The sequence below is a fragment of the Nyctibius grandis genome, chromosome Z (genome assembly GCF_013368605.1).
Source record: "Nyctibius grandis isolate bNycGra1 chromosome Z, bNycGra1.pri, whole genome shotgun sequence".
Taxonomy (NCBI): Eukaryota; Metazoa; Chordata; class Aves; order Nyctibiiformes; family Nyctibiidae; genus Nyctibius; species Nyctibius grandis.
In genome coordinates this window covers 30590917-30608041 of record NC_090695.1, presented here as the reverse complement: position 1 = coordinate 30608041, position 17125 = coordinate 30590917, and the positions used below count along the sequence as shown (strand labels likewise).

The 17125-nt window shown below is 43.5% G+C and overlaps 1 protein-coding gene across 2 annotated transcripts in view; it reads left to right on the top strand.

The window, feature by feature from the left end:
* Window positions 1–12724, top strand: part of KANK1 (KN motif and ankyrin repeat domains 1) — a 38063-nt gene extending 25339 nt beyond the window's left edge. For both annotated transcript variants that reach the window (XM_068423304.1, XM_068423303.1), the window contains exons 6-11: window positions 1879–1966; window positions 4759–4978; window positions 7678–7820; window positions 8362–8562; window positions 11061–11159; window positions 11726–12724. In XM_068423304.1, coding sequence (XP_068279405.1) covers window positions 1879–1966; window positions 4759–4978; window positions 7678–7820; window positions 8362–8562; window positions 11061–11159; window positions 11726–11788 — 814 coding nt within the window. In that variant the 3' untranslated portion in view covers window positions 11789–12724. The remainder of the gene's footprint in view (window positions 1–1878; window positions 1967–4758; window positions 4979–7677; window positions 7821–8361; window positions 8563–11060; window positions 11160–11725) is intronic.
* The last annotated feature ends 4401 nt before the right edge of the window (window positions 12725–17125 follow it).

Below are 17125 nucleotides of genomic sequence, written 5' to 3'. Positions count from 1 at the left end.
GGCAAAACAACTGTGTGTGAGCGGGGAGGTGTCAGAGGATGTTCTTTCCAGCAACTGACGCCAGTGGCTTTAGATGGTCTATTTATAGCGAGACCCAGGTGGCTGCCCACCAGCAGAGACTCTCCCAGGTCACAAACACCACTCATTTGAGAGCAGGCAGTGCCTTTTTAACAACCTGGTCTGTAAAGCAGTAAGTAAGCAAGCAAGTGAGTCTTGAACCATGCACAGCAGGTCAGCAGGCTGCTGGGAGTACATCTTGCATTTGCACCTTCGCAGCATCTCAGCCATGGCTGGTACTGCTCGGTAAGACAATGGCGTACAGCAGCAAGGAGGTCATCCAACCCTGAGATCATATACTTCATATGAGATCAAATAATATACTTAAAGGCCACCATCATGCACTAGTTCAGCATTTCATGTCTAGGTTACTTTTCAAACTGCTAGTAATGAGCTCTGTAAGGTAGCATTTGACAGGCAAACCATTTTTTTTGGCACATGGAAAGCAGTAGTGTGGTGAGTTTTTACTGATTCTTGATTACTGACTGGACAAAAGGAAGTATAGACATAGACAGTGAAGGGAAATTTTATAGATACTGGTTTTGCCGGTTGTTTACAAGTGTGCAAGATTGGAACATTATGTAAGTGGAATAATAACAGTGAAAGAGCTAAGACAAAATTAAAATGTCACATTTCACAGGAGATACATCTTAGCATCAAACTTACCTGTAATTGTCAACTGCTAAATAAAAGAGATGCAGAAATTCATAATTAAGAGCTCTTCGTAGGCCTTGGAGCTGTGAGTTTTGAAGTGCCCTGAGCTTTATTTATACGGCACTGTAGGATGGCCTTTTTATTTTACAGGTGGCATTAAAAGATGGGCAATTTCTCAAAGGAGCTCTAATTTATATTTACCCTGTCAAGGGGTGATTGTGAAGAGGAGCAGCAGGACAGCTTAGAAAGCCATGTGTACTTGAGGAGCATGTTCTTTGCAAGCTGGCTGCCCTGGCAGTGCCCTTCGAGGGTAAGAGGCGAGGTGCATGGCCACATGGGACCAAGTGTGGTCCATACGATGGTGGAGTGTTTCATTGCTCTGGAAGCACCAGCAGCTGACTTTTAACCCTGGAGGTCTAGAATGCCTTCCTTACACGCATCAGTGTGTTAGTCTCTCAGCTTTTTGCGATAATTTTCCTGGAAAAGTGCCATTATCCTCTGTGGCCAGTTGTAGGCAGAGATTGTTTGCCACAGCCTGGCGTGCCATGTGGCATGGTCATGGGCCTTCTTATTTTCAGCTGCTTCCTGAGTTTTGAAACTTGAGATAGAAAAGGGGCAGAAGTGAAAACATAAAGGGGGACTGGAGAAAGAGAGTAAATTTCCAGAGTGGATGGGATGAGAAGGGCTGGTTCCAGTGAAAAGGAAACTGGCAGGGAGGCACCGCCTGTTCCCTTTCCCACGGGTTAATTCTGTTTCCATCACAACTATCGGCATTTCCTCTTGTTAATCAAGTAATCAAAGCACAGAGTATATAATACATGCTCTGCAGTTGTTCAGCAGTAGGTGAGAATTTCCACTAAAAGGGTTGCCAAGTCTAAAGCACAGAAGTGATGGGACGCCTGCTCTCCGTTCCCACTGTTCCTCCTGTGTACATCTAGGAAACGTATTTTTCCTCCTCGCAGAGGTCCGTGGCCCCACCAGCAGCTCCGCTTGCCACGGAGGGAGTCCCTGCAGAGAAGAGCTGCCAGAGCAGCTTCTGCATTGCAGCAGCTGATGGCTTGCCTGCAAACATTCATTCCCACACAACTTTCAGAAAGGTAAATGTTTCTACGCTGAAACATCAAGAGAAAAATTGAAATGTGCCATGTATTCTGCTGTCTCCCTCAGATACGAACTAAGTGAAAAGATGCTTTCTGCCTGTCACCTGCTGAGAAACAACATCGATGACCCCAAGGCATTGACCAACAAAGATGTGGTAAGCAATGCAGGGCAAAATTCTCTCTGAGCTGCAACAGGTAAACTTCAGGGAGGGATAACTTCTGGTTTTGCAGGACCAGCACCGCAGTGGCTAGACAGAAAAGGATGTCATCTTTCCTGGAAGAGTCACAAAATGCTTTTTTCTATCAGGAGACTTTTGTCCAGAGAATGTACTTGTGCTTTGTGTGCTGGGGTGTTGGCATACCAAGGCACACACACAAAAATAGTAACATGAAAGTGCAGTTTCAACACATCTGTGCATTCCCATGTTATTTTTGTAAGCGTTGCTTTAGCACGGCTGTAGGCAGCTCTCAGGCCTCGCATTAAGAGACTGCATGGGGTGAGAAGCCCATTTCTTCTCATGGCAGAAGCTCAGAGTCTGTTCTGAAACTCAGATGCTCTGCCTCCTTCTAAGCACAAGGATACTCTTTCTGTCTTGCTTACTGTGCTGATAGCTTTTATCTGTGCAGCAGGGAGTAAGGAGTATTCATTGTTAATACTCAGTCTCAGGAAACAAGGTTATATTTGCTTCATGTAGGAATTGCCTATATGCCTCATTATAGGGATTGCTTATGCTACTTCGTGAAGGCAATCTGAAAGCAAAGGAACACCACTTAATGATAGGAAATTGAATTTTGCATTTGTTACAGTTGTGCAGTGATGTAAAGGGCAACAAGCCAGTGCCAGTCTCTTCTACCATAGAGCATCTGCAGCTTCTTAAAGACAATAATATTGTTTGTAAGTCACAGACATGGACAATAATATTGTCTGTGGCCAGTTCTGACATCTCTGGTCCAGGGAATGTTTTGAAAGGCTATTTAATGCAGTTTTAATCCTGTGTCGGTCCTTCAGGAGTAGTTTAGTCATTCAAACAACAAAAGCTTCAGGCCCAGTTGGAGTTGAAAGTGTCAAAAATGGCATAACCAGATGATAATCTCTGCCTTGGAAGTGTAATTTGAATTTACACATTTCTTCCTTGTGCTTAAAGTGTTTGCCAGCACAAGTGGTGCTTTGTACCTGGAAACTGCAGACTAATCAGCTCTTGTTCTCTGTCTGCTGATAAAGAATTCTTGTCCAAAAAGGGTAAACTTCAGTACAGCTAGGGATCTGTACAAATTGTGCCAACCTCTTCCAACATACTCAGCTCTTGTAGCTGCTGTTTACACCAGAAGGAGCTGTGGACTGCTCCTTTTGGGATGTGATGGATTACTTGAATAAAAAAAGTGTACTGTTTAGTTAATAACGCGTGTGATACTGTGACTGTAAAAATAATTTCTTAGTGGTATTTTTCACTCAGTAGTGCCTAAAATAAAAACAATATTGTGTCATTTTATGACCACACTTTTGTGTTTCAACTCTGTATGTTCACAATACATGTGGTCTCTTAACTCAAATGGTTGGGCCTTGTAAGTTTTCATTATAGTGGTACTGATATAGAATATTCTGTATATATCTATATGTAGTACACATATATATGTAGTACTGACATGTGTAGAATATTCTCCCTTTACCAGACACCGGCCCCCTCTAGAGCTATTGCTGCAGGTCCTCCGTGTTTTCCCTAGAGGACAGAGAAGCGTGCTAAGTGTTTTCTCTGCAAAATTGTCCTTGAGTTTACTGACCACCTTGCAGGTGGGTGTTTATGAGAAGAGAAGGAGGACATGGTGGTCCTTCCACATTATAGAAATCGTCTCAGAGTCAGAGCTGGTGGTGAATGCAGGAGCCTCCTTGGCTCACAACTAGATCTTCTCTACCTATGTTGTTCCCACCAGTTACCTGGCCTAAGAGGCTCCTACCCCTCCAACCTCAGTCCATACCAATGGGAAAGTTTGTCCTGAATGTCTAGCCTGCATCTGCTCATTGCAGCTAAAATCCCTTACTACTACAGCCAGCCAGCCTGCAGGTGAAGAACAGGTTCATTCTTTTCTCACTGCAGCAGCCTTTTGCACTGTGAAAATGTTACAGGGTTCCTTTCCCTGGCTGTTCTTTCAGCAAAACATCTCCAGTCCTTCCTGTCTGTCCCATAGGTCGGATTTCCTTGACTTCTAATTGTTCTCACTGCTCACCTTTGAAACCATTTCGACCAAATCTTTCTTGCCATTCAGTGATCGGACCAGACAAGGTAGTCCAGCTATTGCCTTCACAGTGCTAGGGGACTGCATCACATGCCCTGCAAACTTTAAATCTGTTTATTCATCCCAAAACAGTGTTTGCCTTTTTCATTACAGCGTGATGTTGTTGACTCAGGTTCAGCTTGTGATCTTCTGTAATGCCCAGGTCTTCTCCTGCAGAACTGCTATCCAGCCAGTTCTCGTATACTTTGTGCATTTGATAATTCATGCCTCAGGATTTGGCCTAATTGACTTAGCATGCAGTTCTTTTTAAGTCGCTGAGAAATGTGCATTCCCACTGCTTTTAGTCTTGGGTTTATCAGTGATTTACAAACTTAGTTCAGTATTTAATGGAAATGGTTACTCCAAATCTTTTTTTCTGTTTAACAGTATTTGATACCCATTAATTCTGGTAGTAATCTCATCCTAAAATTCTGTGCCCTCAGAGGTGAACCATTCCTGAAAATTAGGTGAAATGAGAGGAGGTAAACAATTGGTGTTTTAAAGAGAGGTTTAGTCAGAGGGGAAGCTTCAGTCCATATATCTTGTTTGTGAGCTGAATACTTTCTTCCCACATTTGACTAAAAAAGGCTTGACCTCCTGCATTACTGACTTGTGGGATGGAAAATCCTTTAAATAGATTGCCCGTATGTAAATTTTTCTCTCTTGGTTTTGGCAGAGGTTTTGTTTAAATACCATCCAGCACGAGTGGTTTCATGTCTCAAGTCAGAAGTCAGCTGTCCCTGAAATGGTTGGAGACTACATAACTGCTTTTGAAGAGATTTCTCCTGCTGTCCTCAGACATATCATCCATATGGCGGATGGAAATGGAAACACAGCTCTGCATTACAGCGTCTCACATTCTAACTTTGAAATTGTGAAGCTTCTTCTGGATGCAAGTAGGTTGAGTTGTTTGCATTTTTTTAATTATTTTTGTTTTTTTAATTATTTTTGTTTTTTGCAGTCCTTATGGGTGAAATTCTTGATGAGCAAGAGGTCAAGTTCAGGCTTCCTCCAGCAGCTGTTTTAACTGTTGACAGTTACATGGTGGCTCACTTGTATAGTCTAGAATCCTTGTTTCTCGTGCTAGCTTTGGAGGTGATGGGGGATGGCTCTTGAAGAAGTTACAAAAACACTCAAGTAAATTATATACAGGGTTGACCAGTACTTGGGACAGATAGGTAGATCCCTGACTCTTGGACTGTAGTCCAAGTTCGCAGCACAAGCCTCTACCAGTTTTCTCTGGAGGCAGTGCAGCTGCTGCTCAGCCAAAGGTGCGGTGGTGGTGGAGGAAGATGCACTCAGGCATAAACATCCATGTTAAATACTCAAACGAGTCAAGCTTTATCTTTCTAGAGCAGTACAGAAGCTTTTTCTGGCCACCACCTTGACACATCTGTGCTGCTCTCTTGAGAGACGGAAGCAATATGGCATTGTGCCATATAGGAGCATTTTCCTGATCCATGAGCAATGTGATGATGCTTCATTCAGTTGCTTTTGTTGTTTCCTTCTCTTGATCCTCCTACAACACACATGCAGAGAGGGTAGCAGCAGAGGGGAGACTCTAGAGCATCTGCTCCCACATGCGTTAAGCCAGAAGGCAGCCAGCAGAAGGTGTCACACATTGGAGCTGGTCCCAGGCAAGATGTGATCTGTTTAAGCCTAGTTTTGCTCCCTGACTGAAGTTTCTTTCTCTAAACTAGTTATAAAACCTGTCACAGTTGGTTGTGAAGCTTAACTAGGCCAATGACACAGATGGAGTGTAAGCCTAGCAATATTTATAAATCCAGAAGGGTAGCATCAGATGAACAAGAATATTAATGATACAGATCTCAGCTTTGATAAACCAGCACATCTGTCAGACATGCAGAGACTTTATCGGCAGGAAAGTGAGCGCTTTGAAGTCTCTGGTCCTGTTTGAAGGCAGCCTGTTGGGAAGAGTGAGTCATGGCAGGGGAATGCAGGGAATGTCAGGAGCACAGTGAAATACAGCAGGCTGTTGCTGCTGCACAGCGGTGGGAGGAAACTGCCCCTCCACTTCCCGGGTTTCTCAGGGTGGCGTGAGCACACTTATCTGTTGCTGGAAGTCAGGACTCCTGTAGTTTACAGCAGTTGGTGTATTCCTTTGACCACAGCGGGTTTTGATCATGACTTAGTGCCAGGTGTGCGGGAGCGACACTGCACATGTCAGCACTTGGAAGATATTTGTGAACGGGCAAATTCATTCAGGTTTCGACAGGCTTCCTCTGGACTGTGTCTAAATAGTCACTACAGACGACTTCACAGGGTGGTTATATCACAGGCAGATTCTCAGTCCAAGAACTCGGTGTCTGTGTGTTTGGTGGGAAGAGCAGATGAGACGAGACAACTCTGTATCACCATGCAGTGTTACCAAAAGGACAGATAGGAAAACAGCTCTGCTCATTAGCCGTATAGAAAAGGAGCCAAAATGTGACCTCAGAAAAGACACCTCTGCTGAAGTAGTCTAGTCAGGGTAGGAGAGCATCACTTGCAAGAATTATTCATTACTCATGAAGTAATGCATGTAGCAGAGTGTCATGTTCTGTGGCTTCAGCGGCTTCCCAGAAGTGACTTCTGAAAGTAACGTTGGGCTGCTGGTTATAAGGTAGCACAAGCAATGTCTATGGAACATGAAAAAATATGCATTCTCTTACGTCTGCACTTGTATTGCTTCTGAAATGTTCTTTTCACTTAAAAAAAAGGTAAGGAAAAAAAGCCTTTGGCAATAAATCTGAAGAATTTCCTGAAACATTTTTTCTTGTTAAGATATCTGTGGTGCAATTTAACCCCAAGTCTAGAGATACTGTTTATGTAAGTCTGAGTCCTTGCTTCCCAATATGATGGGCAAACTGAAAGCCCTGCTGTCTGGCAAACTAATAAGCCCTGCCAGATTTCTACAGAATTTTAGGAACAGAGACAGACTGGAGGTTAGACTTGAACGAAAAGAGCTCTTTGTCAGTTGTTGGCACTAGTCAGACGACTTGACTGTATTTGTTCCCAGAGTACTTTTGTTCACAGTCTGTAGAGCTGGAAACAGTCTTTAATTGAAAGGGTTTTTTCTGCGGCTTCAAAACATGTCAAAGTACACTTGCAGATCTTTAAAATAACACAAATTTCAGGAAAATTTTTGTGCTGAGGAGAAATAGCTTTTCCACTGACAGTGTTGCTGGGCCGCTTTTCTTTTGCAGTGTGGATCCCCTCAGGAGACGAGCTTAAAGACTCTCCTGATGATATTCCTGGGGTTCGGACCCATGACCCCAGTGGTCACATCAAATTTCAGACCACTTGCTTTTACAAAAGAAAAAAAACACACAAAGAAGGCCCTAAATGATGACATATAAAACGGCTTTGTGCTCTCCCTTGTGTTGCACACACAGTAGAAGAGAATCCTTTTCTTTCTCAGGCTCAAGAGCACCCCTGTTTATTTTTTTTCCTCTCCGCTTGCTCTTGAATTGCTTCCATTATGCTGCCTTTTCTTTTTATAGGCTGCTCTACTAACAGTTTATTCAGTTCATTAGCACAATTGCTGCTTTTTGGGTTCCGTCTTTCCAAAGAAATTTATCTCATCCCTCTGCAGATGTCTGTAACGTAAATCATCAGAACAAGGCTGGCTATACCCCCATCATGCTCGCTGCGCTTGCAGCTGTGGAAGCGGAGAAGGACATGAGGATAGTGGAGGAACTGTTCAGCTGTGGGGACGTGAATGCTAAAGCCAGCCAGGTCAGTCAAATGGTTCATGAGACACTGTTGGCATTCCTGTGTCTTTTTATCTTTCCTTCCACGCTCCCATCCCTGTTCCATTGCTTCAGCTTTTGCACTCATTCACTTTCACCCTCTGCGGTCTTGGATGTTTGTGTGTATGTTTATGATTGCTGCATACAAAATGGAGCTGTGGAAGAACAGTTGAGCCTCAGGTCTGGATCTCTTCTAAAAATGAAGATTGAATATTATATGAAAAAACTGTTCCAGAATTTTGGGAGGCATTTACAAATTCTGCACCATTTAGGTCCTTCCAAGGAGCTCCAGATGTCTGGAAATAGATACGGTGTCTTCCATTAATTTAATAAATAGCTATGTGATTGTGGGATATAGTATGCATAAAAGGTATTTAAGTAATGGCAAGCAGAGCCTTGAGAGTGCTGTATAAAATAACAATCTTTTTTTTTACTCCAGAAGAAGCATAGTGCCAAAAAAATAAGTGTGCATGCTTTGTCACTGATGTCTGTGTAGTTATTTGGGTTTTTGTCTTCTTTCCATGCAGGCTGGTCAGACTGCACTGATGCTAGCTGTGAGTCATGGGCGGATAGACATGGTTAAAGCTTTACTGGCCTGTGGTGCAGACGTCAATATCCAGGATGATGAGGGCTCTACAGCTCTGATGTGTGCTAGTGAACACGGACATGTAGAGATTGTCAAACTTCTGCTGGCTCAGCCTGGGTGTAATGGCACCCTGGAGGACAATGTGAGTTGCCTTTCTAGATAGTGCTTCATCAGATAGCTTCTCCACTCTGGAATGTTTTTCTAATTCAGTTTTTTTGATGCACTGGAGAGGTGCTGAAATCTACTTACATGAATCTGATTCAAGCACCAAAGTACCAAATGCATGAATCCTCTGCTTAGTGGTAGCAAGTGCTGTGATTATTTGGCTAGTATCTTTGCTTTTCTAACAGATGACCCAGTAGCATTTTTTATGGTTAGATGTAAGTTGGTAGTGGCCAGAACAGAAAAAAACATTTGCTAGCTCATGGTAAAACATCTCTTCTCACATTCCTTCTCCCTTTCCCAGGAGTCTTCCAGTTTTCAGTTAGGACCTTATCTGGTGACCTAACGGCCTTGCTTTGTTGCTTTTCGGTGTCTGGCAAACACCAACCCTACAGTTCTCTTCACAGGATGTTCACACAGTATCTACACCATGACTTTTGAGAGTACAGGTTTGGTCTCAGTCATGAAGCTACATTGTTCTGACAATAAACAGATACAGGCTGTGACTTCAGTGCCAAGTGATACACTTGGTGTATTTCTTGTTTGCAAGGATCATTGCAGCCTACGCTGTCAGCAGACAACTTGATCTGTAGACTTCTCAAGCTTGAAAATGTTGACTTAGGTGGTTTCTTGCCAGTACTGTGATCTTGTTAACACCATCGTTTCTTGGGTGCGTTTCCATTCTTCGTATCACTTCACCCATTGACCACTGAAATGGAGCCTGGGCTTAGGATTTGGGAGGGCAGTGGGTGGTTATTTGTTGAAGCTGTTGCACAGAGGCAGAGACGTCATTTCTATTCATTCACTCGCCTGCTGCAGGAGCCGGCTCAGTTGCCCGATGGTGGCAGCAGTGTGTAGCAGCTGGCCTGAGGGGAAAATATAAGAAGGCCTCAATGTAAAAAAGACTTTTTGGGGCAATCTAGGTTACTGCAGCCTGGATGCTATTAGCATTATTAATCACCAAGTCAATAATTAAAGTCTTTATGGGGTCATGACACTTAACTATTCCTGTAGGCAGTTTGATACTGTTTCCCGAGCACAGCTTGTCTGCTGCTCATTTGTTTTATAATGATTTTGTGCTGTGAGATTATGAGATTTTTAGCATTCCCCTAGTTACGCTGAACGTGACAGTGATGCTTTTCCAGTCAGCATGATCAGTAGTAAGTTGAGATTCATCCTACTGATGTGTGCCACTGTGACAGTGATTCAGCATCTCTCCTTAAGAACTTGGCTTTTCCTGGTGTTAACAGTGGAGTGTTCTGCATTTGTAGTGCATTATATTGCACGGTAGTGGACAGCTCTTCTAGCTCCCTGTCTGCTCAGGACAATTAGATTTACATATAATCGCTCCCTGGTCTCATAAGAAGACTTTCCACTTGGATGCTGTACATCGTGTCCCATGCTGGAGAAAGGGTTTACAGTTTCCTTCAACAGGTGCTGACCTCTCTAATGCCAGCGCTATGGCAGTGGCTGAAAAACGTACTTCATTCAGAGAGCCAACATAAGAGGTGATCCCTATGAGAGGACATTTCAAATACTGGCATTATTGTGCAAAATTCTGTGCACAAGAGCCAAAAGCCAGGCAGTGGACCAGCACGCCTGTGAGATTTATGCTGAGGTTGTAGCTGCCTGCCTTGTAATTTAAACACCATTAGAGAGCAGGGGGTTGTAGCCATGTGATGCACCAATTTCAGGAAGGGCAAGAAGCAAGGAAGGCAGAGTTGGGGATGTGGCAACTTTGTACAAGTGTGCCCCTCTGACAGCTCGGAGGTTCACATCACAGGTTGTCTGACATCTTCTACTTCTGGGACCAAACATGATCTAAAGGGAAAACAGCAGGTCAATAAATCACCCTTTCAGCAAAAGCACTCTTTGCTTCTAGCAGCCTCCACAGCTGTGGTTTCTGAAACCAATAGTATCTTCTGAGAAACTGAGGTGACAGTATTTGACCAGGAAAGTCCATTTGTTTGTAGTTAGACTTCCATCAGGGAGCATTTGGAATTATGAATGTGACTGCTTTTAGTGTTAATGGGAGCTATAACATGACAACTGTCCTTGTAACATAGCAATTATGATATTTGATGAGCATTTATCCCTCCCTTATGTCCTCTTTCACTCCTCGCTGACACTGTAGTTTCTCTCAGGCAGCCCAATCTTCTGAAATCACTGGTCTTAACATGTAACGTTATTGTGATAATGGCATGCTCATTCTTCCTCAGCAATAATCGAGACCCCTCATTGAGAGAAATTATGAGGCTTCTGACAATTGGACTGCGTCATAAAACAGCAGTGCAAGGCTTATTGTCACTTAATTATAATAAAATAAATTAAACAAGACTCTAAATTAACCCAACTGTCTGCCTGAGCTGTAGGGCCTCCACTTCATAACTTCCCTTCCCTGTGGGCTGATGGGGCTTCTAAGAGATCTGTTAATGCACACAAACACCAATTATCTTATTTCTTCCTTTTTTCTCTCAGGATGGCAGCACAGCACTTTCAATAGCCCTGGAAGCTGGACATAAGGATATAGCGGTTCTCCTTTACGCCCATGTCAACTTTTCCAAATCCCAGTCACCGGTTAGTACACAACCTCCTACAGTTTATGTTTTGACTTGCTGCTCCTGAACATAATAGTAAAACATAAACAAAAAATTAACCCCCAGCAGCTCTACAGCAATACAGCACATGAAATTCTGAGTTTATTCACAGGATAATTTTTATGCTGGGTAAGTGGAATGTACATTTTTAAATACAGGTTCACTGCAGAAGGCTGAACCCTGGCTGAAGAATACCTTGTCCTCCTCCTCTTCCTTTTTATCTGGGGGTACAGATAGCTCACTAGCAGGGTTCACTGACTCTGGCTAGTGTGCAGAGGTGCTGTTGCATCGTTGTAATGCTAATTATTGACCTCGTCATGAAAACACAACTGTTTCTGGAGTCGCAGCTGTCCTAGGTGTTCTGGCAACTATCCACCTGCTCTCCAAGCCCCAACTCACTCTTCTGATAAACTGCTGCTAAAAAAAAAAAGATAAATCTGTGCAACTAAAGGCAAGGGATTGAACAGGGTGCTTGTGTGTGCTGTGTTCTCATTCGGCTGGCCGAAATAATTTCCCTTTGATTAATTGTTCTTTCCTCTTTTTTAGGGCACTCCTAGGCTTAGCAGAAAGACATCTCCTGGTCCCATGCACAGAGCCACGTTTGAGTAGTAGCGCGTGAATATCTGTAAAAACCTCTACGCCATCTTTAAGCTGCTAAATGTTACTGTTTTACTGAGACAGATACTGAATGTAATTGTCTTGTGCCTGAACTCACCAGCAAAGTGAAAGCAGAGATCTAGTGCTAAAGATAGAAAACTGTAAACTTGAAGCAAGCATATAGTTAAGTAGTGCTCAGCTGAGAACCTTAGCCAGAACTGTTCTTTTGCTCACCTACTCGTCTTTCTGTACACTGGCATAAATCCTGGTTTTTTTGCTATAGATTATGCTTTCCTATGTTATGTGCACCCTAAGACTTCTAAAGCTATCCATGCAGGGTATCCCAGTGGCTTGTTTTTCATAATTCTAAAACATACTTGTATTTACTGTGCCTAGAGTTTACCACAGTAACCTTTTCATAAATTTCATTCCAACATGATTTTGATGTTTTTAATTACTTTGAAATTCAGAAGTTGCAGTTGCTTATGTAGTCAGCTCCGTGGATCTTGAGCTGGTGGGTGAGTGGGTTGGTATTGGGGATAGAGCCTCTCATCAGGTCTGAAGTTCACTAAGTAAGGTGTTGCTAATTGGGGATAATGTATAACTTTTTATATGAAAGATACTAGTATCTATAAAATTAACTCGCACAGTATTCTCAACATTTTATATTCCTTAATAATTAAAAACTACATGAAGAATTACATGTCCTGTTACCATATTTTTATTAACTGTGTCAGTCTATAAGCTCCATACATGTTTATTGGACAGTAAAATTAGAGGTACCAGCTGTATATTCCCCTTGAGTGGAACTGAGCATAGTTCTCGCTGCATATTTATGGAATGCTATTACCTTGTCACATTCACTTTAGTCATGTGTATTGAAATGTTTGAAGTGCCTTAGACTCTTGCCATATTTTCAGAATAAAATTTCATTATGCTGTTTTATTCCTCTCCTGTTTTACATGTGATTTGTCATCATATAGAAATGTTGCAAATTACAACTGCAGCAGCAAAACAGGGTAGATTGGTAAGTCAAGGCAGGGATAGCTCAACCATTGGGGGCTGCTGACGCAAACAGCATCAGTGCCCAAACTAGCTTTTTTCCTGCTGACTGGCAGAGTAAAAAGCTTCGCCCAAGATGATCTGCCTTCGCTGGTTTTGCACGTGCTGCGAAGACTGGACCCTTTGCTGTTTGGGAGAGAAATGGCCTCTCAGCCATGTGAAGCGTCATGGGGAGGCACCAAAGGACAGTGTTCAAGCAGTTTGCTTGAACTGCAAAGTAGTTACCAACTGAAGTAAAAGCCTTTGAGCTTTATCTTCCAAACAATCCTGGCAGCCTGGTGAAGGGGATGCTTTTTAGGTGGCATTAAAGCAAGTCCTAAACTAGTGCCTCCATATCCTTGTCAGTTCAGACCTACCTGATGAGACAGAGAAACACGCTTCAATGCTTTCCTTCAAGGGACCTGAACACTTCTGTTCTGTGTCCTTCCTCCTTCCCTCCCTAAGTCCTTATCAGATAGCTTTTCCTACACAGTCCTTTGAAATAGGGATCCACTGAATCCATCCTCATCCCACTTCGCCTACATGGACTTGGTGGCTTGGACCACATGAAGTTTTGGTGAGCTCTGTCAGAGCTGGTTTGGCCCAGCTCTGCAGGTACTGTGTGATACCAGTGCCAGGCTGGTACCCCAGTGCTTGGGAGTGTCCCCTGGGCAAAGGGCAGGTGAAGTCTCTCTGCTGGGGGGTCATGGCTTAACGTAAGAGTCCCAAACAAGCCCCCTCCCCCTACCTTGAGGTCACTCAGTTTTTACTATTGCACCTCTGTGTTTGGCCAACTTCTTACTCCTCACTTAGCGTCTAATTTTGTGTGGATGCTGTCTCGCCTGGGTCCTACCTGCTAGTTAAAGAGATATGTCACCAACTTGCCAACTTACTGTGAAAATCAGGTTTTCCTTCTGATACCAGACTGATGGCAAATGTCAGCAGCAGCTGTAAAAAATTAAACACAAATAAAAACCCCTCCCTTTGCCAGTGGTGCTCAATTGGAGACAGTGGGTCCAGGCTGTCCTGTGTAGCAGGGAGCTGAGCTGTGCCCTACTCGTGCATCCACTCGATGGCCTGAGACTTGGTCACATGCAGTGCATGACACCAGTGCAGGCTTCCCAATAAATTCCTTGTTCACTTAGGAGACGGGTAGGGTTCTCATTCAGCAGAATTAGTGCAAGTTGGATCTCCCCACCTTGGGCACTGCAGGAGTGGCTTTTGTTTCATTTTCAGATCTGTTGATCTGCCACCTCTTGCCACAGTTCGAACAACTGTCTGGAAGCAAAGTCAAGATAATCCGTGCTTTTCTTTATAAGTTTAAAACACACACGGTGATGGAGTTAAACAAATCAAGCTGATGAAGTGGAGAAAAAGGATGACTGCTTTAATCTTTCTCCAGAACTTGTTCAAATTTTACAGAAAATCTAGTTCACTTATTTATACATGCTTGCCTGTATCTAATGGATTAAATTTTTGTCTAGTGGAGAGACATTATATTGCCAGGATAGAATTTGGACCAGGGACAAGTTTCTGCTTTCAGTTTTACCAAGAATATATTGTTTATTTAGCACTGATTTGACCAAAACCAGTCTAGTTGTGCTTTCTTGAGGAAGATAGTAATCATACTTTTAACACTGGCTTGTATCTTATGACAGTGTTTTTAGGTAGTCCTGCGAGGAGCAGGGAGTTGTATTTGATGATCCTTATGGATCACATCCAGCTTGAGATATTCCATGATTCTATGACAGCAGTTTTAAAGCCTGTAGATCATGCTCCAAAGTCTGACTTTATTAAAAGAGTATGCTGAGCCATCTGGTCATGTCTTCTTCAGTAGTGCCACTGTATTACTGTAGGAGATATGTTAATCAGTAACACATCCAATAGATCTTTGCCCCCAAAATAGTTTTTTAAACAATGATTCTCGTTGTTGCACTACTGCCTTGCTACTGTGCTTCATTTGCACATGTGTATTTGTACATCACAGAATCACAGAATGTTAGGGATTGGAAGGGACCTCGAAAGATCATCTAGTCCAATCCCCCTGCCGGGGCAGGATTGCCTAGACCATATCACACAGGAACGCGTCCAGGCGGGTTTTGAATGTCTCCAGAGAAGGAGACTCCACAACCTCTCTGGGCAGCCTGTTCCAGTGTGTGGTCACCCTCACCGGAAAGAAGTTTTTCCTCATATTTAAGTGGAACCTCCTGTGTTCCAGCTTGCACCCATTGCCCCTTGTCCTGTCAAGGGATGTCACTGAGAAGAGCCTGGCTCCATCCTCATGACACTTGCCTTTTACATATTTATAAACATTAATGAGGTCACCCCTCAGTCTCCTCTTCTCTAAGCTAAAGAGACCCAGCTCCCTCAGCCTCTCCTCATAAGGGAGATGTTCCACTCCCTTAATCATCTTCGTGGCTCTGCGCTGGACTCTCTCTAGCAGTTCCCTGTCCTTCTTGAACTGAGGGGCCCAGAACTGGACACAATATTCCAGATGCGTCCTCACCAGGGCAGAGTAGAGGGGGAGGAGAACCTCTCTTGACCTACTAACCACACCCCTTCTAATACACCCCAGGATGCCATTGGCCTTCTTGGCCACAAGGGCACACTGCTGGCTCATGGTCATCCTGCTGTCCACTAGGACCCCCAGGTCCCTTTCCCCTACGCTGGTCTCCAACAGGTCTGCCCCCGACTTGTACTGGTACATGGGGTTGTTCTTGCCCAGATGCAGGACTCTACACTTGCCCTTGTTATATTTCATTAAATTTCTCCCCGCCCAACTCTCCAGCCTGTCTAGGTCCCTCTGAATGGCTGCGCAGCCTTCCGTTGTGTCAGCCACTCCTCCTAGTTTTGTGTCATCAGCGAACTTGCTGACAGTGCACTCTATTCCCTCATCCAAGTCATTAATGAATATATTGAATAGAACTGGTCCCAGTACCGACCCTTGAGGGACTCCGCTAGACACAGGCCTCCAACTGGACTCTGTCGCATTGACCACCACTCTCTGGCTTCTTTCCTTCAGCCAGTTCACAATCCACCTCACTACCCGATCATCCAGACCACACTTCCTCATATGGTAGCCTGAGGCTAAAAAAAAATTTGAAACACCTGTGAAGTTAACTTTGCAGAGCAGAGGGCCATGACTGTTATTTTCTGGGTTGAGACGGGTCCCTGTCTCTCCCTCCACAAATTAATGGGAGTCCTGGGCACGCAACTATTGTAGAAGGGTTTAAAACTAGTCCAGTGTTTAGGTGTCTAATGACACAGGGAGAGCCACCAAACGTATCTTAATACATTTTTCTCAACCTGGAAATAAGCATAGGAAGAGGAATGCGGAAATCAACATTCCTTCCTTTTTTTTCTTTTTTTTTCCCCTTGTAAAGAATTGGTGTATCAGAAACCAACATATTAGGGGTTAAAATTTTCTAAGTGATTGCATTGCTTTCTAATGGTCTTGACTGTCAGAAGTCTGGGGAGGAATCTGACCCTTCCAACAGCATGCAAGAGTCAGGTCTAAGTGCCATTTTCCTGGTAAGCAAAAGGGTTGACCCAGAACTGGCCTCCTAGAGCTTTAGAAAATGTTAGATGAAGCTGTGGAGTCCATTTCTACGCAATGTTCAGTTTCTTCCTGAAAGCTCATTGTCTTGGGTTAAAACGCCTTGTAAAGCAAGGTGCTGCCAGTTTTAGCTGCGTGGTGAAGTAAGGTCATTGTGGTATGCCATCTCAGGAAGATTGCCAAAAGCAACCAAAACTTTGGATGTGTTTGTGGATATAGAAGAAAAGTACAGAATAAACTGACTATTTTACCAAAGTCAGTGAATGTAATTTCTGGCCTAAAATCCTATTAGGGGAGACTTAATGGATTGAGCAATTAAAAAAAAAAAAGAAAAAAAAAAGAATAGTTACTACCCTTAACATTTCTTCTCTTGGATGGTCCTCCTGTCTCCAAGAGTTTGACACCTGAAGCAGTTCACACTGTAGAAGTCAGCCCCTTCCCCAGGAAATAAAGACATTTCCAAAAGCATTTGTATCCACCAATGCCCTCTGCAAGCTGAGTTTAATTCCACCTGCTAATGCTGGATAACATTTATCACAGGTGCTGGGATTAAGGGGTTTACCATGCATACCAGCTCTGAACTGAGCTCCCCCTACACACTCTCCCCGGCATTTGTTTGTCAGTTCAGATCAGATGATGATTGACTCTCAGTACATCCAAGCATGATACTGTCATCACCTTTGAACTCCAACTGTCAGTAAATATCTAAAAGCCCTGGCACTTTTTCAAGACAGTTATACGGTCATACATTA